This window comes from Euleptes europaea, chromosome 2 (assembly GCF_029931775.1).
Source record: "Euleptes europaea isolate rEulEur1 chromosome 2, rEulEur1.hap1, whole genome shotgun sequence".
NCBI classification, from domain to species: domain Eukaryota; kingdom Metazoa; phylum Chordata; class Lepidosauria; order Squamata; family Sphaerodactylidae; genus Euleptes; species Euleptes europaea.
Genome location: NC_079313.1, coordinates 20055151 through 20081241, shown reverse-complemented (window position 1 = coordinate 20081241; position 26091 = coordinate 20055151). Strand labels below are relative to the sequence as shown.

At 46.4% G+C, this 26091-nt stretch overlaps 1 protein-coding gene across 1 annotated transcript in view; it reads left to right on the top strand.

Annotated features, from left to right (window-relative positions):
• Window positions 1-26091, top strand: part of CACNA1E (calcium voltage-gated channel subunit alpha1 E) — a 430764-nt gene that overhangs the window by 98222 nt on the left and 306451 nt on the right. The window contains exons 4-6 of the mRNA XM_056844152.1: window positions 14552-14655; window positions 16618-16770; window positions 18520-18701. Of these exons, the coding sequence (XP_056700130.1) occupies window positions 14552-14655; window positions 16618-16770; window positions 18520-18701 (439 nt within the window). The remainder of the gene's footprint in view (window positions 1-14551; window positions 14656-16617; window positions 16771-18519; window positions 18702-26091) is intronic.

Below are 26091 nucleotides of genomic sequence, written 5' to 3'. Positions count from 1 at the left end.
CCCCAGTCTGACTCAGTTGTTCCTTGGAGTTATGCATTAGTTTTCCATCCATTAGACTTGACCTTGTGCCCAGCCATAGCAAATCTTGGGTCTTCCCGTTCCTGTAATAACCTGATTCTTCGATCTCCCCTGAGATCAGTCTGGGTGAAATCTCCATACATAAGCCAAATTTCGTGACGGGGGAAGTTAGAGGGGGTGACGTTTCTCTCACAGAAAGCACTACAGCCAAATACAAAGCAGCATTTCAAGGGGTTGGGACTCAAACGCTTCCTGATTTCTTAGAGTTCTTTCTGTGCAGACTCACACAAGAAAGGGTTTTAAAAAGGATGCTTGGGTTCCCCCCCTCCTTTTAGAGAGCTCCATTTTTTGAAAAGGTTTGAAAAACAGCACTTGGGTTTCTTCCAGGGGGAGAGGGGAAATGGATGTTTCTCTCTCAGAAGGCACTACAGCCAATTTCAAAGCAGCATTTCAAGGAACGGGGACTCAAATGCTTCCTGATTTGAGCTTGGTGACTGCTGGTGCATAGATTTGCAACAGAAAAGTGTGGGTTGAGTGACCTTCGAGCCCCAGGTAAAACTCCCATGCATAAATGACCTAAGAAGGAACGTGAGCCAACGTAGTTATATTTACATAGGCTTTGGATGCAGTTGAGGGCCGGCTGTTAGTAGGGTTACCAACATCAGGGTGGGGTCTGGAGTTTTCCCAGAATTACAACAGACCTCTAGTTCCCTTGGAGGAAATGACAGCTTCCGAGGATGGTCTGTGACATCACATCCCTTCTGATCTCCTTCCCCTCCCCAAACTCCATCCTCCTGAGGCACTGACTCCAATCTCCAGGAATTTCGCAAGCCAGAGTTGGCAATCCTAAACCATTAGAATTGGACCATGGGTTTCATGGGAAATTCCCTTTCCTTTAATATCCACAAGGATCCACTTGGACACAGATCTCCCCCCCCCCCCCAACACACACAAACACAGACAGACTCACACTTGTTTGAGTCTTTGGTAAAAGACTGATGTTTATGTATGCCATACAACTTGATTGGTCTAGATGCAAAGCTTTTTCTTTTTCTTTTTAACATCAGTTAAAATCTATTTACTTGTTTTTTTCATTGCAAACCTTCTGGGAGCTGGGCAGGGATGGAAAGTGGAACCTGCATGGATATGAGCAGGCAGGGAGAAACACTCTCACAGAAACCAAGGGTTTAGCTAGCAGCAGTCCTGGTCCAGCTGACAACGCCAATCTTTCGTGCCACGCCCTGAAATTCTGTGCCTTCCCAGCGCATAATTTATTCTGCTTCCTCTACTTTTGGAAAGGAACTTTTCACCTTCTGATCGCTAATGGTCTTAGCAAGCTCTCTAGCATCTGAGACTGTACCACCGCCCCCCCTCCCAACATGTTTTCAAGCACATCATTTTAAACATTAACATAATGATAATAATGAAAATAATAACTTAGGGCTGTTTAGCTTGGAAAGAAGGCGGCTAAGGGGAGACATGATAGAGGTCTATAAAATGATGCATGGTTTGGAGAGAGTGGACAGGGAGAAGTTTTTTTCCCTCTCCCATAATACTAGAACACGGGGTCATCTGTTGAAGCTGGAGGGTGACAGATTCAAAACAGATAAAAGGAAGTATTTTTTCACACAACACATAGTTAAATTGTGGAACTCCCTGCCCCAGGACGTGGTGATGGCTGCCAACATGGAAGGCTTTAAGAGGGGAGTGGACATATTCATGGAGGAAAGGGGTATTCATGGCTATTAGTTAAAATGGATACTAGTCATGCTGCATACTTATTCTCTCTAGTATCAGAGGAGCATGCCTGTTATATTAGGTGCTGTGGAACACAGGCAGGATGGTGCTGCTGCAGTCGTCTTGTTTGGGAGATTCCTAGAGGCACCTGGTTGGCCACTGTGTGAACAGACTGCTGGACTTGATGGGCCTTGGTCTGATCCAGCAGGACCTTTCTTATGTTCTTATGTAATCAGCGCCAATCCTGAAATATTGCTGCGCCTTGCCAAATGTTGCAGCTTTTATCGGAGTGCATGGAATTGCAACCTCCACGCATGCATCCTTGCTTGTATGGATTTCTTTCTTTTTTTGCAAGCTTTTCCGGAAGAGGCAGTTTGATGAGAACCTCAGCCACAGCCAATTTTCTGGTTAACCTAATGATGGATGGACTAACTATACCTTTCAATTCACCCCTTTTCAGATTTGTCATAATAAACGGGGAGAAGACGAGGAACAAATCTGTTGCCAAAACCTCTTTGGATGATGTGAAATAGTTTCTCCCATCTTGGTATCCTAGGAAACGGAACTCTCTTCCGAAGGGAGCCAGGTTTTAGCCAACTGTATACTGGGGAGAGGGAAATAATAATATGAAGAAATAAAGGTGGTTAATTGCCCAGCAAGGGAGACATAGCCGAGAGCTTTGCTGGCTTGTGATTAGGTGAATTAGTAGAACAATGACCCAATTTTCTTAGGTTTCTGGACAGCTTCACACAATTTCTACCCCTGCTTTCTTCTTTCTGGCTCTACCAGTGCGCATTTCTCCTCTTCTATCCGGCAGGTGTAGCCTGCCTGTACCTATTTCTCAGAAGCACTCTATTGACAACTGTCACTATCTGGTAGAACGGCCCCTAGAAGCCTAGATTAAGGCAGTGGTCTTTCACCACTACAAGCCTTTCTGTCTGATGAGTGTTTGCTGGCTGATATTCAGTCCTATGGCCTCTGCCACCTAGGGTTGTCAGGCCTCTCTTCACCATCGGCAGGAGGTTTTTGGGGCAGAGCCTGAGAAGGATGGGGTTTGGGGAGGACGAGGACTTCAGTGCCATAGAGTCCAATTGCCAAAGTGGCCATTCTCTCCAGGTGAATTGATCTCTGTCGGCTGGAGATCAGTTGTAATAGCAGAAGATCAGCTAGTACCTGGAGATTGGCAACGCTACTGCCACCTCAAGGCTGTGCTACCATAATATACTTTAAGTGTGTGTTTATGTGTTGTGTGCTGTCAAGTTGCTTCCAAGTTATGGTGACCCAACCAATTAATTATGTTCAAAACATCCTATAATTAACAGCTTTGCTCAAGTCTTGCAACCTGAAGGCCGTGACTCCCTTTATGAGTCAATCCATCTCATGCCAGGTCTTCTTCTTTTCCTACTTCCTTCAGCCTTTCCTAGTATTACTGTCTTTTCCAGTGTGTCTTCATATGATGTGACAAAAGTATAATAGTCTCAGTGTAGTCATTTTAGCTTCTAAGGAGAATCCAGACTTGGTTTGGTCTAGAACCCACATATTCGTCTTTTTGCTGGTCTGAGGCATCTGTAAAACTCTCCTTCGACACCACATTTCAAAGGAATCATTTTCCCCGTCACAGTTCTTCATTGTCCAACTTTCACATCCATACATAGTAATGAATTATCTTGATATTGATCTCCAGCAACACTTCCTTACACTTAGGAATCTTTTCTAGTACTCCACTATTCTAAGTAGGGCTGTATTTATAGACTTTCCAGAAGCCTTGGCTACTGCCTAATGTGGTATCCTACATCTTAAGGAAGACATGCCCTAGGGAGCACATGTTACATGTGAAGCTGGCTTAGAATTGCCAGCTCTGGGTTGGGAAATACCTGGAGATTTTGGGGGCAGAGCCTGAGGAGGGCGGGATTTGGGGAGGGGAGGGATTTCAATGTCATAGAGTCCAATTGCAAAGCAGCCATTTTCTCCAGGGGAACTGATTTCTATCGCCTTGAGATCAGTTGTAATAGTGGGAGATCGCCAGGTACCACCTGGAGGTTGGCAACTCTAACCTGGCTTCTACTGAGTGAGACCCTTTCAAGAGTAGTATTCTCTAGTTTGGCAGCCACTCTTTAGTGTCTCAGGTGGACATCTTTCACATCAGCTACCAGCTGATCCGTTTAATTGTAGATACTTGGGACTGAATCTGGCACCTTCTGTATGCAAAGCAGACATCTACCACTGAGACATGACCCCACCAGTTTCTTACTTTTGCGCCAGGTTGCTGTTCCAAGTACAGCCCAAGATCTGATTATAAGTGCAGAAAGTCATTTTTGCTTTCATTTTCATTTCTGCTGTAATTAAAACTCATCTGTTTTTCAGTGGGCTTTCAACTGCCTTCTCGAAATTTTGTCTATTTATTATCCAAGTCTTGGACACTAGGAAAAAGTGTGCGAAAAAGCTCAGCCACTGAGTGTAGTCCATAGCATTTCATTTATGGAAGATCTAGGGTTGCCAGGTAGATGGTTTAGGCGGGCAATTACCCAGCAATTCACCGGGCTGCTCCGGAGCAGGGAACGCACGCGCACATGGTTGCGTGCGACATGATTACCCCAGGAAATGACGTAATTGCATAGTGCGCAGCTGCGTGCATGTGCAATTGCCCCAGCCCCGCCCCCCAAAATCTCCTGCCAATGGAGAGGGGGGACCTGACAACCTTAGAATGATCCCAAGCCTTGGGACCAAAGGATTAGTGCAATCCCTGAGCTTGTCTAAACAAATTCAGATAAGGGTCCAACCTCTTCACACATTACAGAGCACACAGGTAGGTTTGGGGTCTCCACTATGTGTCAGATGTAACATAATCTTATATGGATTGGCATTCACCTCAGTTCTTGTGGATATGATACCCTATTAAGATCAGGACCATGCTCCATGTGGAGGAGGGTCTTCAGCCTTCCCTCCTGCACCATTTTTTGAACCTGAAACAGTCCCAAGGGGGTGCTTTGGGGGGTAACCCATGTATTTGGCTAGAAATGGCTGGTGGATCACAGGGAGAATTCTTACTTGGCATCCTGAAGACCCAGGTTCCAAGTAGGGTTGCCAACCTCTGGGTACTAGCTGGAAATCTCCTGCTATTACAACTGATCTCTAGCTGATAGAGATCAGTTCCCCTGGAGAAAATGGCCACTTTGGCAATTGTACTCTATGGCATTGAAGTCCTTCCCCCCCCAACCCCGCCCTTCTCAAGCTCCACCCAAAAAATCTCCAGGTATTTCCCAACCCAGAGTTGGCAACCCTAGTTCCAAGACCTGCCATGGTCTTAAGTTCTGACAGCAAGATATATTTAGGGTCATACCTACTGATGGCTTCACAGGTGATATGAAAAAATGACCACTGGCATTCCGATATGTTCTTGGACCTACTCTTCTCTCTCTCTCTCCTTGAGAAGCCTCTATAGCTTCTCTTCTTATATCTCCACTTATATCTCCACTTCTAGTTCTCTAGAAATTCCAGGCAGCGTTCTGACTTCTGAGGTTCTCAGCTACCTCTCTGCACCTCTCTCTGATACCTTTTTCTCAGTTCCCAATTGCCATGCGCCTTTTTTTGGACCCACTGGGCATTTTGGTGCTTGTTCCCAATACCCTGGGAGCTTTTTACCCACTTCTTAGAGCCAAACTAGACATTATGAGTGCCACAAGGCAGGACATGGATGCCCCGACATGATCTGCATTACATGTAACAACTTGTATAAAGTGGCTTCACTGCTGTTTTCACCAGCAGAAATGACCATGGGGGGTGTTTTCCCAGAACCAGGGAAAGGAGCAACGAGGCTGTTTCCACTGGCAAAAAAGAGAAGGGAAGCCAGAAGCCCCTCCTCCCTTCTCTCAGTGCTCCAGAGCCAATCAGAGCACCATAATGCTTTTAAGGTAAAACCCAACGTATATCCATTGTTATGTGTGACCGCGAAGTGGATCAGGCACCTGTGTCCTGACTCGGGTCACTCTAGTTTGTCTCTTAGTTTTCCTTTGCCTCCTTCTAATATCATGCCCTTTTGATTTTCCTTTTCCCCTGTTGTTCCTGAGTTGATGTATCTGCAAGAGGGATCGTCCTCTCAACTGTAGTTGCAAGCAGCTCTACCCCACCCCAGGAGAAAAGGGAACCAGAGAAGAATAAGAAAACAGGGCAGGTTCAAGGAATTGATAGGGGGAGCACCCAAAACATCAAAGGCAAAGGATTGTACAATCTGTGAAGAAGCTGGAAGGCAAACAAAAAAAAAATTCTTTGTACGGGCATTGAGATTCTAGCATCAAGCAGCAGCAGCAGTGAAAATACATTGGCTGCAGATACCTTTAATGTTCTCAAGAACTGCTGCTTGATACCGAACTGCTGTTTCATGTATTTTTTATGTCTCTTGTTGCCCTCTTGCTTGGAAATCCTAATTAATTGCATTGTTTTGGTTTGGCTTGGAGTGGGTAAAACCAGTTCTTAAGCCTTCCCTGCAGTCTTCAGTGTGACTGCTCTTCACTGCTTCTCCTTGAGCCCCAAAAAACAAAAGAAAAACCTTTCTCCCTTTCACCGGTCGACATTTACCAAGGAGCCAGCCTAGCTAAGACTGGCACTCACCATGACTGTTGGGTCTCCGGGGCCATCTTCTTTCTGCTAAACTCTAATGGGTGATCTTTGCGGCTTGTTTACTGTCTTATGGCACTGACTGTTTCAAGGAGCATGTGCCCCTTAGTCTGAAGAACATTAATCCTGAGAAGTTGTCACTTAGTACCTGGGGAAAGATTCCTACCTTCATAGGGCTGTCTCCACGTTAGATTGATCATGCCCCTAGGGGAGATTAAATTGATGCCATGAAGAAAAGTAGCAATTCTTAAGAGCAACACCTTGACTCGTTTAAAAGCCTGGGATGTAATTGTATCGAATGGCAAAATGGACTGGCACCTTCATGTGCTGGGTTGAGCTGTGGGAGGGATTCTTCCCAGCCTTGCCCTAAAATCAAGAAGACCTGCGCTACAGAGTTTTGTTTGTTACAGACAACTCTGGGAGTCCGTTAATCTCTCTGCAGGATCGTTGCCACATACCAATGTATGCGCATTACCTTGCCTAAGCGGCAGGAGATGATTTTACTCACTTAGAAGAAGAAGAGTAGGTTTTTATATGCCGACTTTCTCTACCACTTGAGGAAGGATCAAACCGGCTTACAATCACCTTCCCTTCCCCTCCCCACAACAGACACCCTGTGAAGTAGGTGGGGCTCATCAGAGGGAACTGAAACTGGCCCAAGGTCACCCAACTGGCTTCATACAGAGGAGTGGGGACTCAAACCTGGTTCTCCAGATTAAAGTCCACCGCTCCAAACCACCACTGTTAACCACTACACCATGCTGGCTCCTAGCAGTAGCAATGTTGATGCTATTGAAGCTGATATTACCTAGGGATGGAATGGCTTTTAATGTTTAACCCCATCCTAGATTAGTATTGTGACCCAAGAGTTCTTCTCTGGCTTGCATTGTAATTCAATTCAGTAAAGACCATCTCCCTCCTTCTTTTCCTGAACTCTACCTACCTGGCTGCAGCATTGGTAGGCAGGTGGGACCAAGAGAGAGTCTCTCTCTCCCTCTACACCTTGACTTGTATTTTGGCAACATCTGTTAGGATGTGAGATGCTCCCGGCAACTACATTTCCTAGGGCTCCTGGTTCTTCAGATGCTGCTGAATCACTTCTCAGGGCACTGGTAGAGAAAGAGGAAGGAGACCAAGAGAGAGAGAATGATTCTTCTCTTTTTCCTGATGACTTCTGCCAGTTGTAAGACAAGTTAAGTGGGATGGCTAAGGTTATGGATGCAAAGGAGGAGGATGATAGGAGAGATCTGGAAACCCATGTCACTTCTGATGGCATAATCAAGATTGCCGTGGAGTTTCTGAAGTTTTGGCACTTGGGGAAGGAAAAAAAGAAGATACCTTATAATTTTTGAGCAAATCGAAGCAGAGAGCAGGGAAGATTGCCCAATGCTAACCCATATGTGAATTAAAGAGACACAGCTCATTCCTGAGCCTGGGGGCCAAATGGTCTTAGGAGGCAGCGAGGGGCTTCTGCCACTTGCTCCGTGCAAACTGGTACGGACTCCAGCGTAGTGCCACTTGAGTCGGCCCCCCAGGACTGCTGCAGCAGTGCGGCCCTAGGACACTGGCTTGGCCTCCCACTGGCATCCTGCCAGCACAACTCCTTGCGCCGGCATCCCAGGGGGCATTCCTGGGGTGCTCTGGGGGCAGAGCTGCCAGTAGGCAGCTTCCTTACCCCTTCCAGGCCAGGGACGCTCCCCTCCGCCACAGCAGTGCTGCCCCAGCTTTTTGCTGGTGCGGTATCACTGTTTTTAATGGGGTGATTTTACCCATTTTTGATTGTTTTTTTAAAGGCCATTTTTAGCCTTGCAGCAGCTGGGAAACCTCTTCGGAGGTGCCACAGCAGCGCCTCAGCCACACCGTCCCCAGCTGGAAACTAAAAATTCTTATAAAGTAAAACATTTATTAGGTGTACACAATAAAATGGATTAAAATGCTGAGCCTGGAATATAGGCTACATATAAAACCACCAGTAATCAATAGTTACAAAAATAATCAACATCGTTGATGATATACAAAATATAAATGACTAATAGAACATTTGAGCCTTCCTGAGTGGTCAAATTATACAAAATTTAATTATTAAAAACAAATCCAGAAATGCACTTTACAAGGTATTATATCAGAAATTTATAAACTTCAAAAGGGGGGGAAAGAAGAGCCAAATTAATATAACAAATGCAATTACTAGAGCCAAATTTTAACAAAGTTTTTAAGAATTTGTTTTTTAAAATAGAAACCATATAGACCTTATTTCCTGTGTGGATAGATGTAAATTAATATCAGCAATCGTAGGTCTTAGTTAGTTATATTTGGTAATTATTATTCCTTTTGGGGGGCTTTAATGTTTAATATCTAATTTATGGTGTAATTTAACTTATAGACATTTTTTGTGTCATTTAGACACTTCTGTGAGCAAATTACCATGCTGAAAGACGTTTAGGTTCCCTGTACTTTTCTGGTTGAGTTCCTTTCCCCCTTTTTTGGTTGTCTGCTCAGTGGCAAGGATTCAGATGCTTAGGGCTTGCTGGCTTCAGAAGGTGACAGCTCCCAGATCTACTGTTGCCTCAAGATCAGCAATGTACCCATTGTCCCAAAAGCATTGCCTTTCTTACTTCGAGCTGAACACCTAAGAAAGTCATAGATAGTGTGAAAGAATTCTGCCGTTTGTGCACCCCACCTTTTGGAAAGGGAGGTCTCCCAAGATTGCCTTGCCACTTGCACCCCTTCAAATCCTGGAGCATATGCTGCAAATCTTTCTGTAGGGTTGCCAGGTCCCTCTTCACCACTGGCAGTAGGTTTTTGGGGCGGAGCCTAAAGAGGGTGGATTTTTGGGGAGGGACTTCAATGCCGTAGAGTCCAATTGCCAAAGCGGCCGTTTGCTCCAGGTGAACTGATCTCTATTGGCTGGAGATCAGTTGTAATAGCAGGAGATCTCCAGATAGTACCTGGTGGTTGGCAACCCTGTCTTTCTGTGTCTAGACTAGGGGTCCAAAACATGGCTCCCGTGGACGCCATGGCATCCGTTGATACCTGTTCTGGTGCCTGCCAAGTGTTTTTAGGAAGTGGGAGGGGCCAAGTAGGGCTTTTGCCCAGCTAGGGTTTTGACTGACTATTGGAAATTTGATTGGCTGTGCAGATTCTTTAAAATGTTGCTTTGGCAGCAGCTGCAACCACAGCCCAAGGGTCTTCACTGTGTGACTGAAGTTAAGCTGTGGCAATCATTTTGTGGCTGGCTCCGCCTCCTGTGGCAGTAGGGTTGCCAGGTCCCTCTTCACCACCGGCGGGAGGTTTTTGGGTTTTGGGAGAGGGGGGACTTCAATGCCAGAGAGTCCAATGGCCAAAGGCAGCCATTTTCTCCAGGGGAACTGATCTCTGTTGGCTGGAGATCAGTTGTAATAGCAGGAGATCTCCAGCTAGTACCTGGAGGCTGGCAACCCTATGTGACAGCCCTTTTGTGGCTGCACCCACCATGCCATGTCAGAATTTCAAATGTGCCCAGACTAAAGTGAGACACCTGCAGCATCTCTTGGCTATCTCTCAGCTTCAGTTCTCTTTCGGCTAGAAATGCTACCAAATGACACCTAATTCTTTTGGTTTTTAAGTTAACAGTTATATTGACTCTTCAGAAGTCCGTGCTTGAATTACGACAATAATAATATTAAATCCTTCACTGCCACCCCCAAAAGGGCTTGCAAGTATAACTTAATGTAGTCCACTCTCTGTTACTAATATAAGCATCTTCACTCTTAATAGCTTATAAATTGTTTTCTACTTCTTTGCTTTAGGCCATTCTTATTTATCAGTATCTGCATGACTCAGAAGGGGAGCCAATTTTTAAAAGAATTCTGGTTTTATTTATGTGTTTAGTTAGAGTATTTACATGCAGGCAGTTCACAACTAAAAACGAGATGATAAAATCATAAAAGCAACATAAAGTATCAATATTAAAAACAAGCTGGGGAATAAAAATTGCCTAAAAAATGCTGAGCGGTCTAAAAATATCCATTAAACAGTCTTTAAACTAGAAGCTTGTTATAAAACAACTGGAAAAAAATAAGACCTTCTAGTTAAAAGCCAGGGTAAAATGAAATGTTTTGGCATGGAGCCTAAAAGACAGGAGGATGTCAGGTAAGCCTTGGTGGGAGGGAGTTCTGAAGACAAGGGGCCACTACTGAAAAAGCCCTGTTTGTAGTCACTTCCCTTTGCTAGGGTTGCCAATGTCCAGGGGGCACTTGGAGATCTTCTGTTGTTACAGTTGATCTCCAATCAACCAAGATCAGTTCCCCTGGAGAAAATGGCTGTTTTGTTTACCTCCCTTCCCCAAACCCCACCTTTCCCAATCTCCACCCCCAAAATCTCCAGGTATTTCCCAACTAGGGTTGCCAACTGCCAGGTAGTAGCAGGAGATCTCCAGGTCCCCCGGACATTGGCAACCCTAGCAGAGGGAAGTGACTATTGTTTTACTTTAGTTATTATCTGCCTTTGGTACAATTTCTTGGAGAGGCAGGGTAGAAATATTCTAAATAATAAGGGAGAGGCAGTTTAATCCTTTCCCTTCGCCCACTCAAAAGCTCTCCCCCTTCCCAACTGCTTGCTCAGTGTGAGGAGGAAATATATAGGTTTCCATTATCTTTTCTCCCCACCAAAAGAAAATCAGCTTGAGGTGGGCAATTCTGAATGGAGAAATTATCCTGAGTGGGAGGCAAAAGTATTGAGTAGCCCCTTCCCCAGCTGTCTCTGCTAAAACAGGAAGCCCTTGGAAGCTGCGTTTCATTTTCAGAAATCTGCTGGGGAGACCGTTCAGACATCTTTTGTGTATTATCTGGTTTGGCCCTAAATTTTGATGGTGGGGGAGACAAGAGACAGAGAAGAAAGGAGAGAGAGAGAGAAGTAATAAAGGATGATTGGGATCAGGGACTGATTTCCGTACAAATCTATGGTGAGACCACACTTGGAATACTGTATACAGTTCTGGCCAATGCACTTAAAAAAGGATATTACAGAGCTTGAGAAGGTGCAGAAAAGAGCAACCAAAATGATTAGGGGACTAGAGCAACTGTCCTATGGGGAGCGGTTAAGACGCTTAGGGCTGTTTAGCTTGGAAAGAAGGAAGCTAAGGGGTGACATGATAGAGGTCTATAAAATTGTGCATGGTTTGGAGAGAGTGGACAGGGAGAAGTTTTTCTCCCTCTCCCATACTACTAGAACGCAAGGTCATCTGTTGAAGCTGGAGGGTGACAGATTCAAAACAGATAAAAGGAAGTATTTTTTCACACAACGCATAGTTAAATTGTGGAACTCCCTGCCCCAGGATGTGGTGATGGCTGCCAACTTGGAAGGCTTTAAGAGGAGAGTGGACATATTCATGGAGGAAAGGGGTATTCATGGTTATTCGTTAAAATGAATACTAGTCATGCTGCATATCTATTCTCTATAAAATAAAATAATTTAATTTTCAAAGTATTTCTGTTGCTCAAATGAGATCCCAAGATAATTAAGAGGTGGGGGAAATGGGTTGGGGAAATGTTGACATGCTAATGGCACAACATCACTTCCATTGAAAAGCCAGAAGTGATGTCACTGCGACAGCATCCCCCCAAATCAAAGAGTTTCGGGGTATCCTAGAGTGTCCCACCAACACTGTGACATCACTTCCACATTTTCACCAGAAGTGGCAGTGTGCTGCTGGCATGGCTTCATTCCTGCATCCCCACTCCCCTTCCTCTCCCACCAATTGCCAGCCAATGCCTGGCAATACTTGCCCAGGCGCACCCTGAATTCCATACTTGATTGTGAGTAGTCCTGTTGGTATCTTACTGTAAACATGCATACATCCTGCATGTGCATGCATACTTCTGTTTGTAAGAACAAGCCATTTCTACACTTTAGAAATGTAACCGGGGACCAGTACCTAGATAAATATGTTCAGCTGTATGTCCATTGAATGTCATACGAGATTTACTCAACACACATATAAAGAAGAATCAAGTTCACTGTCCTCACGGATTGTATGTGCTTTCTGTGTAACTTGTGAGCAGGTTTACTGTTACAAGTTCTTAGGCTTTATCTTGGTTGAGGAGGAGGATGGAGTGATTATCTCAAAGGTCTAGGGTTGCCAGGTTCCTCCTTGCCACCGGTGGGAGGTTTTGGGGGTGGAGCCTGAGGAGGACGGGGTTTGGGGAGGGACTTCAATGCCATAGAGTCCAATTGCCAAAGTGGCCATTTTCTCCAGGGAACTGATCTCTATCAGCTGGAGATCAGTTGTAATAGTGGGAGATCTCCAGCTACCACCTGGAGATTGGCAACACAATCATGTGGGGACTAACGTTTAAAAGCCTCTCCATCGCTAGGGTTGCCATGCTCCCGGTAATGGCAGGCAAACTACCGGTATTAGTTTCCTTTGCCTGCTGCTGAAAAACGTCCGGCAGGAGAAAAATAATAATGGCGATGCTCTATAATATTGTCTCCATAGTACGACCATGGAGACTATGGAGGCCAACACAGAGCTGCAGCGCTGCCTTAAAAGCGGCCGCACGTGGCTGGCCTCCACTGTTGGCTTGCTAGTCGCTAGAGGAGGAGGTAGGTTGGTACGTTGCTCCTCCTAACCCGAGTCCGCCTCCCTCCCCGAGTCCCCGGGGTAGTTCTCCCGACCTGGACTGGAGTCTGCTGTGTTTCCAAGTGCATCTCCTCCCCTGGAGATCTCCAGCTAGTACCTGGAGGTTGGCAGCCCTACAAAGGTCTCACAGAAAGGGTAGGTACTAGAGATACGCTGTCCCCATACTAGCATTTACATGTTGCAATAGTTTCATACTATGAGTTTGTTCTTCATGGGCACACACGTGCAAATTTACAAATTGCAACTCGGCAGGAAGAAACTCCCAGGTCCACAGCAGGAATGTGTTATGCAAACCGTGCTCTGCATATATTTGCAATTTGTGTTCCACTTCAAAGATTCAGATTGTCAAAGGATTTAAACTTTTTGAAAGGGGTTCGGAAGGCAGAAGGAAACAGAAAAAGGAAGAACACAAAGGCTGGTCTTAAGTGTGCGTGTGTGTTTTTAACGATCTGGTTTGGATCAGAAATAGATCGGCTGGGTGGCTAGTTAGACTGTGAATGGTTAGATCTGAACCTCGAACTGAAGGGCATGGCCTGGAAACAGTATCCTGCAAAGAAGCAGGTAGAAGATATTGCTCTGATAACCAAACAAAGGCAGGGGGCCAGGTGTCTAGTATTTATACCAGGCTTGGCCAATCCTGAGACTTCATACTACTTGCCAATGGTAGAGGAAGACACTGCACAATCCCATTCCCTTCTCTGCTTGAAGTGGGTTCTGAAGCGTGTGCATTCACAGTTCATGACAGCTTAGCAGTAAGCAGGGCTGCCAGCTCCGGGTTGGGAAATACCTGGAGATTACGGGGGTGGAGCCTGAGGAGGGCGGGGTTTGGAGAGGGGAGCGGCTTCAATGACAGAGTCCAACTGCCAAAGCAATCATTTCCTCCAGGGCAACTGATCTCTGTCACAACACATGAACACATGAAGCTGCCTTATACTGAATCATGCCCTTGGTCCATCAAAGTCAGTATTGTCTACTCAGACCGGCAGCAGCTCTCCAGGGTCTCAGGCAGAGGCCTTTCACATCACCTACTTGCCTAGTCCCTTTAACTGGAGATGCCGGGGATTCAACCTGGGACCTTCTGCATGCCAAGCAGATGCTCTACCACTGAGCCACGGCCCCTCAATCACTGAGCCACGGTCACCTGGAGATCAGTTGTAATAGCAGATCTCCAGCCAACACCTGGAGGTTGGCAACCCTACTTAGCAGGCTAGTTCTGCCCTAAGTCCCTGGAGTTTCTAGTTGAAGATCCAAGATGCTGAGGGGTTGGGACTATTGTTGAGCTTCTGATTCCTGATACGAATGCAAGGGTGGATGGATCCCATTGCATTGGAAAATGTGAGTCTCCCAGCACCAGCGTGTATATTTTAATTGCAGCTCAGCTTTAAGGATGCTAAGTTTAGACTGAGCAATGGCTGTTGACTCACTGTGGAGTGTAAGGTGCACCAATTCCGGCTGTCAGGTGCCTGGTGTGTGTAACGCCCCCTCCTGCAGGCAGGGAGGCAAGCATATGTGCCGTTACCCAAGAGCTATCTATAGTAACTTTCTCTTCTTGTTTGCTTCCAGCATCCTTGCCACAGCAGGGACGCATTTCAACACCCATGTGGACCTGCGGACACTGCGGGCGGTGCGAGTGCTCAGACCCTTGAAGCTTGTCTCAGGCATTCCTAGTAAGCATCTAGTTTCCTCTCCTCACCTCCCTGTCCCCTCCCCTTTCCGCTTCCTTGGAAAGCAGTCCACCCGCCACTTTGCATTTCACCACCTCATGAGACACTGAAGGGTGTAAAATACTGGGTGATCACTAGGGTTGCTAGCTCCGGGTTGGGAAATACCTGGAGATTTTGGGGGGCAGAGCCTGAGGAGGGCGGGGTTTGGAGAGGGGAGGGACTTCAGTGCCATAGAGTCCAATTGCCATTTTCTCCAGGGGAACTGATCTCTATCAGCTGGAGATGTCCAGCTACTATCTGGAGGTTAAGCCAAAATTCACACAGAAACCATATATTCAATATGTGCAATTATATTCTAATAATTCATCCCCCAACAAACCATAAATACAAAAAACATCCACAATAGTTGTATAAAAAATTTCTTCAGATATGATTAACAGGTAAGTATATAAATATTTCTATCTAATATAATTTATTTCTTTTACAGCAATATATTCATTCATCATATGTCAAACAGGGAACCTTTGGATTTTGACTGACTATACTAGCCTGGCTAGGCAGAAGGACCAGTTATCTACCCATGGGGAGTTTAGAATTGTAACTTGAGATAAAAGGGAGTATATATCAACTGAAGATATCAAGGTAGAGGAACTGATGAAGAACGAAACGACCGTCTTCCTCACCTGTTTGACATCTGATGAATGAATATACTGCTGTAAAAGGAAGAAATTATATTAGATAGTGTGCAAAATTCAAAAAAATCTGCGGGGCAATTCAGCCTGGAATGCGCTGCTAATTACCATGCAAAAATGGCCTAAGAGAATCTTCCTGCAGATTGAGTATCTTCCATATACATCCGTTCTTCCTGCAAAGGATAATGCGATAGCTGTAATCTTTTTGCTGTCTCAAACTAAGATGAAACAAGAGTAGTTAAATTGCTATCAACGTTCACATATAACGCCTCAGAAATAAAATAGCTGGCATTTAGGCTGAGTTGAAAACTACTCATTAAATTTCAGTTTTGCTTTGGTTTCAGACACTGGCATTTCTGAATTTTGAGTGCTCCTCTCCAAAAGTAAATAAATAAATGAGTTTAATTTTTTGCTTTGAACGGGCTGTGGGGCCATCCAAGCATGCCTTAAAGAGAGGCGCCATGAGGAAGTAACCCACTGGCCATTTATGCAGGGCTGTTTTCCCTTGTGGTCATCCTGCCGACTACTTTGGGGCTTCCTTTTGATTATGCACGCCTTCCCTGACCATCACAGGTCGCCTCCCTCTCCCCACACGTTTGGCCCATGTTTTCTGGATGTTGTTTTAGCCAGCATCCAGAAAACACGAGCAAAATGAGCAGAAACACACAGGGAGAGCAAGGCGACCTCTGACGGTCGGACAAGGCGTGCATAATCAAAAGGAAGCCCCAAAGCATTTGGTGGGGGTGACAGTGGGGAAACAGCCCTGCATAAATGGCCCCTGACATTTGGATTGTGTTAGGTTACTACGGAACATGGACTGTCTTTCCCTTTGGATCAATTATTATTGGTAATTTACACTGTGGTGTTGTAGGTGTGGTCTAGGGTTGCCAAGTCCCTCTTCGCCAATGATGGGAGATTTTTGGGGCGGAGCCTGAGGAGGGCAGGGTTTGGGGAGGGGAGGGACTTCAATGCCATAAAGTCCAATTGCCACAGGAGCCATTTTCTCCAGGTGAACTGATCTCCATTGGCTGGAGATCAGTCATAATAGAGGGAGATCTCCAGCCGGTTGGCAACCTTCACGTGGTCTGATTTCCCAAAGGCTTTTATTTCATTGCCTCAGTCTCTGTGGACTTCTTCCAAGCTTGCCTTCTTTTCCTCCTCTTCCTTCTCCTCCCCCAACCTCCTTTTCTCTATCAGAGGATTGTTCTGCTCACTGGATCCGTCAACGGTACTCCTGTTTCATGGTGCTCTCCCTCTTTCTCTTTGTTCCCAGGTTTACAGATTGTGCTTAAATCCATCATGAAGGCAATGGTACCTCTTCTCCAGATAGGACTCCTTCTCTTCTTTGCTATCTTGATGTTTGCTATTATCGGTCTGGAGTTCTACAGTGGGAAACTACACCGGGCTTGCTATGTGAACAATTCAGGTACAAAACGTTCTGTATCCATTAGTGGGCACCTGGTAAGCCTAGTTCTCCTTGTCCCATCGTTGGAATGATGTAGAACATGCTGTTTTTGAAATGATAGAGAGATATGGAACAGGCAGGTCTTCCCTGTGGTGGTATTTTTGCACTTGGTTGCAAAAACCAAGAATCTCTTGGTTGCTTTGCTTTGGGTGGTGATAATGGTGCTAAGCTTTGTGTGTCATTACTTTGCATGTCACTTCAAATGTGGGATTTAAAAGGTGTAGGTGATTTATTCTTTCAAATCTGCATGTTTAAAATCTGATTTATGCTTTCAAATCTGCATGGAGAGCCAGCGTGGTGTAGTGGTTAAGAGTGGGGGTTTGGACCGGTGGAGTCTGATCTGGAGAACCGGGTTTGATTCCCCACCCCTCCACATGAGCGGCGGATGCTAATCTGGTGAATTGGATTTGTTTCCCCACTCCTACACATGAAGCCAGCTGGGGGACCTTGGGCTAGTCACAGTTCTCTTCAAGTTCTCTCAGCCCCACCTACCTCACAGGGCGGCTGCTGCTGCTGCTGCTTCTTCTTCTTCTTGTAAAACGATGTCTGAATAGGAGAATCGCTCTTAATGGTTCCATTATGGTATAGAAGGATGAGCTAATTTTTGAAGTATCTGATTCACTTGGCAATTTTTTTTAAAAATGCTGCAGCTTGGTAATAACAGTTCCTCCTTATTTGGGATCTTTGGCATAAGGCAATGTTTTTGAACTTCTATGAACTTAAAGGTTAAGGAATCCTTGGGCTTCTGGCCAAGGAACTCTGTGTGTTGCAGAGGATTCTGGGGCATGTTTGGGGGCACAGTGCAAACTCCTGCAGGATGCCAGCCTCGTTCTCGCCCTGCATCAACTGAGAGTGTGTGCTAGGTCGCACTCATCGCTAGGGTTGCCAGGTCCCTCTTTGCCATCGGCGGGAGGTTTTTGGGGTAGAGCCTAAGGAGGGCAGGGTTTGGGGAGGGACTTCAATGCCATAGAGTCCAATTGCCAAAGCAGCCATTTTCTCCAGGCGAATTGATCTTTACCGGCTGGAGATCAGTTGTAATAGCAGGAGATCTCCAGCTACTACCTGGAGGTTGGCAATCCTACTCATCGCTCTCTTGTGGCTCCAACGGTGGATTAGTAATTTTGTTTTTGCAATAATGGATCAACAACAGTGAGCAAACTGTATTTCTACGAAGCTTTTCTGCTCTTATCAATCGTATCAGTGAGGAGCCTCCACTAACCTTCTGAGGAACCCTGAGATTCAACAACAAAAGGGGGGAAAAACCAAATTAAATTCAACCAAAATGTTGAATCCAAACTGAAAAGGTTGAGGTAAAAAACACTAAAATTACAAATATATACATTTTAATATGGTGCACAGTAAAGCTAAAAATATAAGGCCTATATCATAGGTGAGTCATTCACAATCAATAAATACATGAAACTCATACACGTGAAACTGTACAACGACCAAAGTAGGACCAAAGTGGACCAAACTAGTCCTACTTTGGTCATTGTACAATTTCACATCAACTGTGTATGAGTTTCATGTATTTATTGATTGTGAATGCCTCGCTTATGATATAGGCCTTATGTTTTTAACTTTACTGTGAACCCTGAGATTCCCCAGAACTAAACCAGTAGTGTACAGGTTTCTGCCCTGTAGTGCCCTTCTTGGTAAAATACCAGCGCTCTTTCATTTACCCATACTATTTATCTCTTGGTTCTGCAGGTGAATTACAAGAACTGGACCCGCCTCATCCCTGTGGGGTACAGGGATGCCCTGCAGGCTACGAATGCAGGGAATGGATTGGTCCCAACGATGGGATCACCCAGTTTGACAACATCCTCTTTGCTGTCCTGACCGTCTTCCAGTGTATTACCATGGAAGGATGGACTACAGTGCTGTATAATGTGAGTAGGGGGCCTGCAAGACTGTGGGACCTGGGGCGGGGAGGGGAAGCTGGAGTGCAGAATCTACTTTGTCTGAATATGTGCTTAGTGGGGACGGGATTGGACAAGGTGATTTATTCTAATGCTGTTTTTATGCCCTGGCACGTTTTTATTGACCTTTTTATTGTCTTGGTTTGTTTTTGCTGTTTTAGTTGTTTTTATGGGCTTGGTTTGTTTTAGTTGTTGGTTTAGTTGTTGTTTTTATTGACCTTTTTATTGTCTTGGTTTGTTTTTGCTGTTTTAGTTGTTTTTATGGGCTTGGTTTGTTTTAGTTGTTGGTTTAGTTGTTGTTTTTATTGACCTTTTTATTGTCTTGGTTTGTTTTTGCTGTTTTAGTTGTTTTTATGGGCTTGGTTTGTTTTAGTTGTTGGTTTAGCTGTTGTTTTTATTGACCTTTTATTGGCTTGGTTTGTCTTTGTTGTTTTAGTTGAGAACTACCTTGGGCAGGTTCTGGAGGCAGCATGCAGATTCATAAATAATGAAATAAATGTGTCTGGCGTGAGCCATGGGTAGAATTTGACATGGGCTGTGTACAAATGAGTCACAGCAGTTTAGATTTCAACTTAACATACACTGTGAGGTTTGCTGCCCAGGTGGTTTACCTCTATTACGACGTTTTCCTATCATCTTTTCCAAAGCTCACCTCACATCTCTCTATATTTCCCACAGTCGCGCTCAGTTTGCTTAATCCACATCTGCACTGCAAATTAGCTTGCTTCCATCTCGTATGGATTTGTGTCTGGCCCTTCCAGTTCTGCCATATTGCCAGTTCATTTCGAGCTGGATCCTAACATTAATTGCCTCTAATGAAAATTATTTCTTCCATCGACTCATTTAGTTACATTTAAAGAGCCAAGGTGATACAGCGGTTAGAGCGTTGGACTCAGATCTGAGAGACCCAAATTCAAACCCCCACTTTGTCATGGAATCTGGCTGGGTGACTTTGGGGCAGTCATACAACCTAATCTACCTCGAAGGGTTGTTGTCAAGATAAAATGGAGGAAGAATGTAAGCTGCTTTGGGTCCTCACTGGGGAGAAAGGCAGGGTAAAAATGAAGCAAACAAATAAATACCCGCTTTCTCCCCAATGGGAATTCCAAGCAGGGTACATTGTTCTCTCTTCCATGTTATCCTCACAACAACTCTGTGAGGTTGGTTAGGCTGAGAATGTGTCATTGGCCCAAGATCACCCAGCAAGCTTCCATGGCCAACTGGGAACTCAAACCTGGGTCTCCCAAGGTCCAGCACTCCAACCACTGCACCACACTGGCTCTTACTATTTCCCTCTTCACCCCTCATGTTGCTCTTGGGGTGCCTATTCCCCTAGACCTGTATTTCAGGGACATCTTTGGGTTGTGGTGGAAAGAAGGAGGGAGAATTGTCTAACAAAACTACCGTCTGTAAGTGTCAATTATTGTTGGGATGCAAACCAATATATACGGTCTGAGTATTTGCTGCCTCAGCTATTATTAAAGCAGCTATAATTATAGTAGAGAGCCAGCGTGGTGTAGTGGTTAAGAGTGGTAGTTTAGAGATGTGGACTCTGATCTGGAGAACCAGATTTGATTCCCCACTCTTCCACATGAGGGGTGGATGCTAATCTGGTGAACTGGGTTGGTTTCCCCACTCCTCCACATGAAGCCAGCTGGGTGATCTTGGGCTAATCACAGTTCTCTTAGAGCTCTCTCAGCCCCACCTACCTCACAGGGTGTCTGTTGTGGGGAAGGGAAGGTGATTGTTAAGCCAGTTTGATTCTTCCTTAAGTTGTAGAGAAAGTCAGCATATAAAAACTAATTCTTCCTCTTCTTCTTCATCTTCGTTTTCTTCTTCCCCCCTAAAGCCGGAATTTTTGCCCTCCTTAAAACCATAACTTTTGGGGTCCCAGCAGCCTGGTTGACTGCATCTGTACCAAATCCCAAGTGTTGTCACTGCAGAGAATGGGCCTGAATAGAGTTGTCTGCCTGCAGCAAGTAAGAATTACCTCCAGGTGACTGGGAGGGGAAGCATTTTGACATACCACATTAAAAAGTCCAAGTCAGGACCAGAAAGGCGGCATTCCTGGCTGGGAATGAAGCAGGCAGCATCACCTAGGACTTTGACTGTCTGGCTACTTCAGGACTTAACTTTGCTGTAAGGGTGCAGTGGCTAGAGGCATAGGGTTGCCAGGTCCCTCTTCGCCACCAGTGGGAGATTTTTGGGGTGGCGCCTGAGGTGGGCGGGGTTGGGGAGGGACTTCGCTGCCATAGAGTCCAATTGCTAAAGTAGCCATTTTCTCCCGGTGAACTGATCTCTGTCGGCTGGAGATCAGAACCTGGAGGTTGGCAACCCTGTGGAGGCAGCCACTAGATGGCCTTGGGAAGAGCCCATGCCTGGGAGCAGACGTGGAACCTTGTTTGAGGCAGTTGGAGATACCAACTGGTGAGTTGACCTATCCTATCCCATGGGATTATTGGGAGGATAAACAAGAGGAGTGGAGAGCTACCCTGTTCTCCTTGGAAGAATGTCAATTATTAGACAGCTGGACCCCTGACCTGGATGCCCCAGCCTAGCCTGATCTCGTCAGATCTCAGAAGCTAAGCAGACTCAGCCCTGGTTAGTACTTGGATGGGAGATAGGGTTGTCAGATGGCTTGGAATGGCAGGCAGTTTCCCGCCAATCCATCTGCTGGCTGACAGCAAGGATCGCTTGCACGCGTGGCCATGAGTAATGTGATCCCATTACTTCCAGATGAGTAATGTGATCCCATCACTTCCGGAAATGGGGGGTTGAGTGGTAAATCGTCCTATTTGCTGCGGTGCTTCTGGAAGTAAACCAGAAGTGAAGGGATTGTGTTTCTCGTGGCCACGCGTTTGTGATCCCCACCCCCCAAAATCTCCCACCAGAGGAGAGGGGGGACCTGGCAACCCTAAATTGAGACTACCAAGGAATACCAGTGTTGCTAGGCAGAGGAATAACCACCTATGTTAGCCTCTTGCCTTGAAAACCCTACTGGGTTGCCACAAGTCGGCTGCGACTTGACAGCACTTTACACACACACACAAATAGACAGACGCTTGATGGAGCGACGACCAACTCTTTTATAAATCTATGGTCTGCTGCTAACCTTTCTCAGTCCACCGCCTGCTGCTTGAAGCCTCTTGTGGTCAGTGCTGATTATGAGTCTGGCTCCTAATTTGAACACCTGCCTGGGCCGTGTGGCAAGATCCATGCAGCTCCTGTCACAATATTGGCCGAACGGGAACGAGGGAGGCATAAAAGTTAGCTATGAGAGCGCCGGCTCCCGACAACTTGAGTCTGCCGAGGGCAGGCAGACTTGGCAATTATCTAAAGTAAGGCTTCTCGGCGCTTTCCCCCATCCAGCCCTTCCCCTCCCTCCCCTCCCCTCCCCTCCCTCTCCCCTCCCCAGCCGCGCACTGTATGTGTGTCGAAGTGGAATAATTCCATTATAAGTACATGACACAACTCCCCTAGGAACCGGGTCACAATGCTGTGCTTTAAGGCCTGGCAGACACCCACGGGTGAGGGGAGGCGGCAAGGAGGAACATGGCGGTTAACGACGGGGCTGGCGTGCGGGCCCGCTCTCCTTGTTAGGAGGCAGTGGCGCAGTCCTGTGCGCAAATTGGCACCTTCCCCTTTCGGCTGGGAAACAAAGGCCCTGGCTTGTTGGTTCCCGCAGCCCGTGCTGCCGTAAATAGCTGCAAATACCAACCCCTCAGCACCTCGACAAGGTTACTGTAGAGAATAATTATTAGCGTTCTGTCTGCGCCGTGGAGTCAGACAGACTGTGCTCCTCTCTTAAGAGGAGAAAGTTATTAGCCGCGTTCTCCTCAAGGCTAGAGCGGAAATGAATGCTGGAAAACGGATGCACGTAATTGTTTGCCTCTCCCCCCCCCCAATTAATATCCTTGGCCATTCCCACTTGGAAGTAGCTTCAGGGCGGCGAACGGCAATTGAGAAGGACAATAAAGCCCAATCAATACGATCCAACCAATTACAAGAAAACGAAACAACACACCCCGGCGTAAGTAACAGTTATAACCCATAATGGGGGTAACTTCTGATAAAACATGAATAGAGTCTGGAATAAAAATGCATACCCCCCTAGATGCTCGCTGGAACAACACAAATGAAGGGCCAAAATGCACATTACATGAAACATGAGTCAGATCTTGGGTACCCGACCTGACTCTGAGTCACATGCTCATGTGGGAGGATTGCCAGGTCCCTCTTCACCACCAACGGGAGGTTTTTTGGGTGGAGCCTGACGAGGGTGGGGTTTGGGGAGGGACTTCAATGCCATAGAGTCCAATGGCCAAAGTGGCCATTTTCTCCAGGGGAACTGATCGGCTGGAGATCAGTTGTAATAGCGGGAGATCGCCAGCTACCACCTGGAGATTGGCAGCCCAATCATGTGGGGACTAACGTTTAAAAGCCTCTCCATCGCTAGGGTTGCCATGTTCCCGGTAATGGCGGGCAAACTACCGTTATTAGCTTCCTTTGCCCGCTGCTGAAAAACGTCCGGTGGGAGAAAAAAAATAATGGCGACGCTCTATAATATTGTCTCCATAGTACGACCATGGAGACTATGGAGGCCAACACAGAGCGGCAGCGCTGCCTTAAAAGCGGCCGCACGTGGCTGGCCTCCACTGTTGGCTTGCTAGTCGCTAGAGGAGGTAGGTTGATACGTTGCTCCTCCTAACCCGAGTCCGCCTCCCTCCCCGAGTCCCCGGGGTAGTTCTCCCGACCTGGACCGGAGTCTGCTGTGTTTCCAAGTGCATTTCTTCCCCCGCCCCCATTTTCTTTTCTTCCAGCCTGGGCTGGAAACGAAGCATCAACTTTCCTTAGTTGGAGGGGGAGGGTAGTTCTCCCGACCAGGAGCCTGCTCTGTTTCCAAGTGCATCTCCCCCCCCCTTTTCTTTCCTCCCAGCCTGGGCTGGGCAAGAGGCAGGAGCTGCCCTTTACTCACCCGCAGGAGAGGCAGGCACTGGCCTTGGCTGGCTTGGGAAAAGGGATGTATTAAAACGAATGAGAGGATTGCCCATTTGAAACAGTGGGAGAGGCTGCAGAGCCCATTGAAGATAATGGGAGCCAGGATTGCCCCTTGACTTGCATGTGCTCCTTTCAAATAGGTTACAGCACAAAAAATTGCAAAGAAAATGTGGCATGGATATTCCATTAAGGTCTCTGGGCCTAGCTACATTACTCTGGGACTGGAATGACAGCCGCCAGGACTAGTAGAAGTGTTCTGCAACTGGAACGACCAGCCCAGGAGTGGAATGACAGCCCCTGAGATTAGGAGAAGGATACTGCAACTGCAGTGACAGCCCCAGGGGTGGAATGACAGCCCCTGGGACTAGCAGAAGTGTTCTGGGAGTCCAATGACAGCCCCCAGAGTGGAATGACAACCCTGTCATTCCAGTCCAAGAACACTTCTGCTAGTCCCAGCGGCTGTCATTGCACTCTGGGGGCTGTCATTCCAGTCCCAGAGTAATGTAGCTAGGCTCAGAAACCTTACTGGAAAATCCATTCCACATTTTTTTTGCTACTCTTTCTCCATGAAGCTAAGGGTGGCTCACTTAGTTAACCTCACTTTTATCCTTACAAGGCTCCTCAGAGATAGCAAGAGACACTATGTGTGTGTGTAGCCAAGGTCATCATTTGCAGTTTTGTGGTAAGAGTGGAATAAATGTGTTCTAGCCAGACAAGTGAGCTAAGCTTTATAAGCTCAGCAATAGACAAGGAAGCTGCTGTGAGCCCATGTGTTTTGCTGTCAAGTCACATCTGATTTATGTGACCTCTGGCGGGGTTTTCAAGGCAAGAGACATTCAGAGGTGGTTTGCCATTGCCTGCCTTCGTGTCACACCCCTGGTGTTCCTTGGAGGTCTCCCATCCAAATACTTGCCAGGGTCAAGGCTGAGAGTGTGTGACTGGGCCAAGGTCACTCAGAAAGTTTCCATGGTAGAGTAGAGATTTGAACCTGGGTTTTCCAGATCCTAGTCCAACACCTTAACCACTACATCATGCTGGAGAACAACCAGGAAATTGTTAATTGTTTAAGCTAATTAAAACGTTTTGTTCCACTGGAAGGAGGACAAGGCTGCCTAGGAAGCCTTCAAGTAATGAAAGGAGAGGGAAAGTGGAGATGCGGTGGTGGAAAGCAATGTGAGACAGGAAATTTAAATGAGGAAAAGAAGAAGTGACCTCACAGGAAGTGACATCACAGGAAGAGGCGTGTCATGGTTGTCCTCAAAGTGACATCACTTGCCCTTTGACCTGGAACTGACATCACAGGATGTGACATCACAACATGACGTCACATCCTTGATGAGCACCGCCCCAAAAATCTCCAGGTATTTCCCAAGTGGGACCTGGCAACCCTATCCATCGCTCTGCGTAGCTCTGAATGCTGTGAGGGGGAAGGAGGGTGTCAGGCTTCCCTCCCTGGGCTGTTTTTGCCAGTGGAAATGGACACCAGGGGGAGGGCTGTTTGCCCCTTCCCCCAGCTCCACGTGTCCATCCTGGGATATGTGGAGCCTGAGGAAAGGGTACACAGGCCCATGGCCACTTCCACTGGTGAAAAACGGTGTGGGAGGGAAGCCTGAGGCTCATCTTCCCACGACCAGTATTTGGAGCTACATGGAGTGAGAGAGAGAGATTTTAAAGGTTAGTCCCTGCATAAACATGTGACTGAGAGTTGGGCTGAGCATGTGTTTGGCTAGGGTTGCCAACCTCCAGGTACTAGCTGGAGATCTCCTGCTATTACAACTGATCTCCAGCTGATAGAGATCAGTTCCCCTGGAGAAAATGGCCACTTTGGTAATTGGACTCTATGGCATTGAAGTCCCTCCCCAAACCCCGCCCTCCTCAGGCTCTGCCCCGAAAACCTCCCTCTGGCAGTGAAGAGGGACCGGCAACCCTAATTTCAGCTGTTAGCTAAGCTCCTAAAATCCAAAGGGGGGCATATTTCACAAACCTCTCTAGGAAAGGAGTTCCTTTGTGAGATTATCTCCTCTGAGAATTCTCTGCTCGGACAATATGACTACTACCACACTTCATGCTTCAAGGGAAGGCAGTTCTGATTGGAACTGAGTGGTGAGCGGTGCCATCCCATGTAGAGTTACTCCTGAGCCTGTTGACTTCCATGGACTTGCAAGGGTGTAACTCTGCTTAGGGATGGTACTCTAATTTCTGTAGTAACAGGTAGTCAGTGCAACTCAATAGAAGCACAAGAAATGGGATAGTTAAAGCAAAATTTCTCTAAAAGCCATTAACCATTTGGGCCCAAGGATTATTTTCCATGTTCTTGTGTGCCATTTGTACAAAAGTTGTTGAACTGGAGTAAAAAAAAATG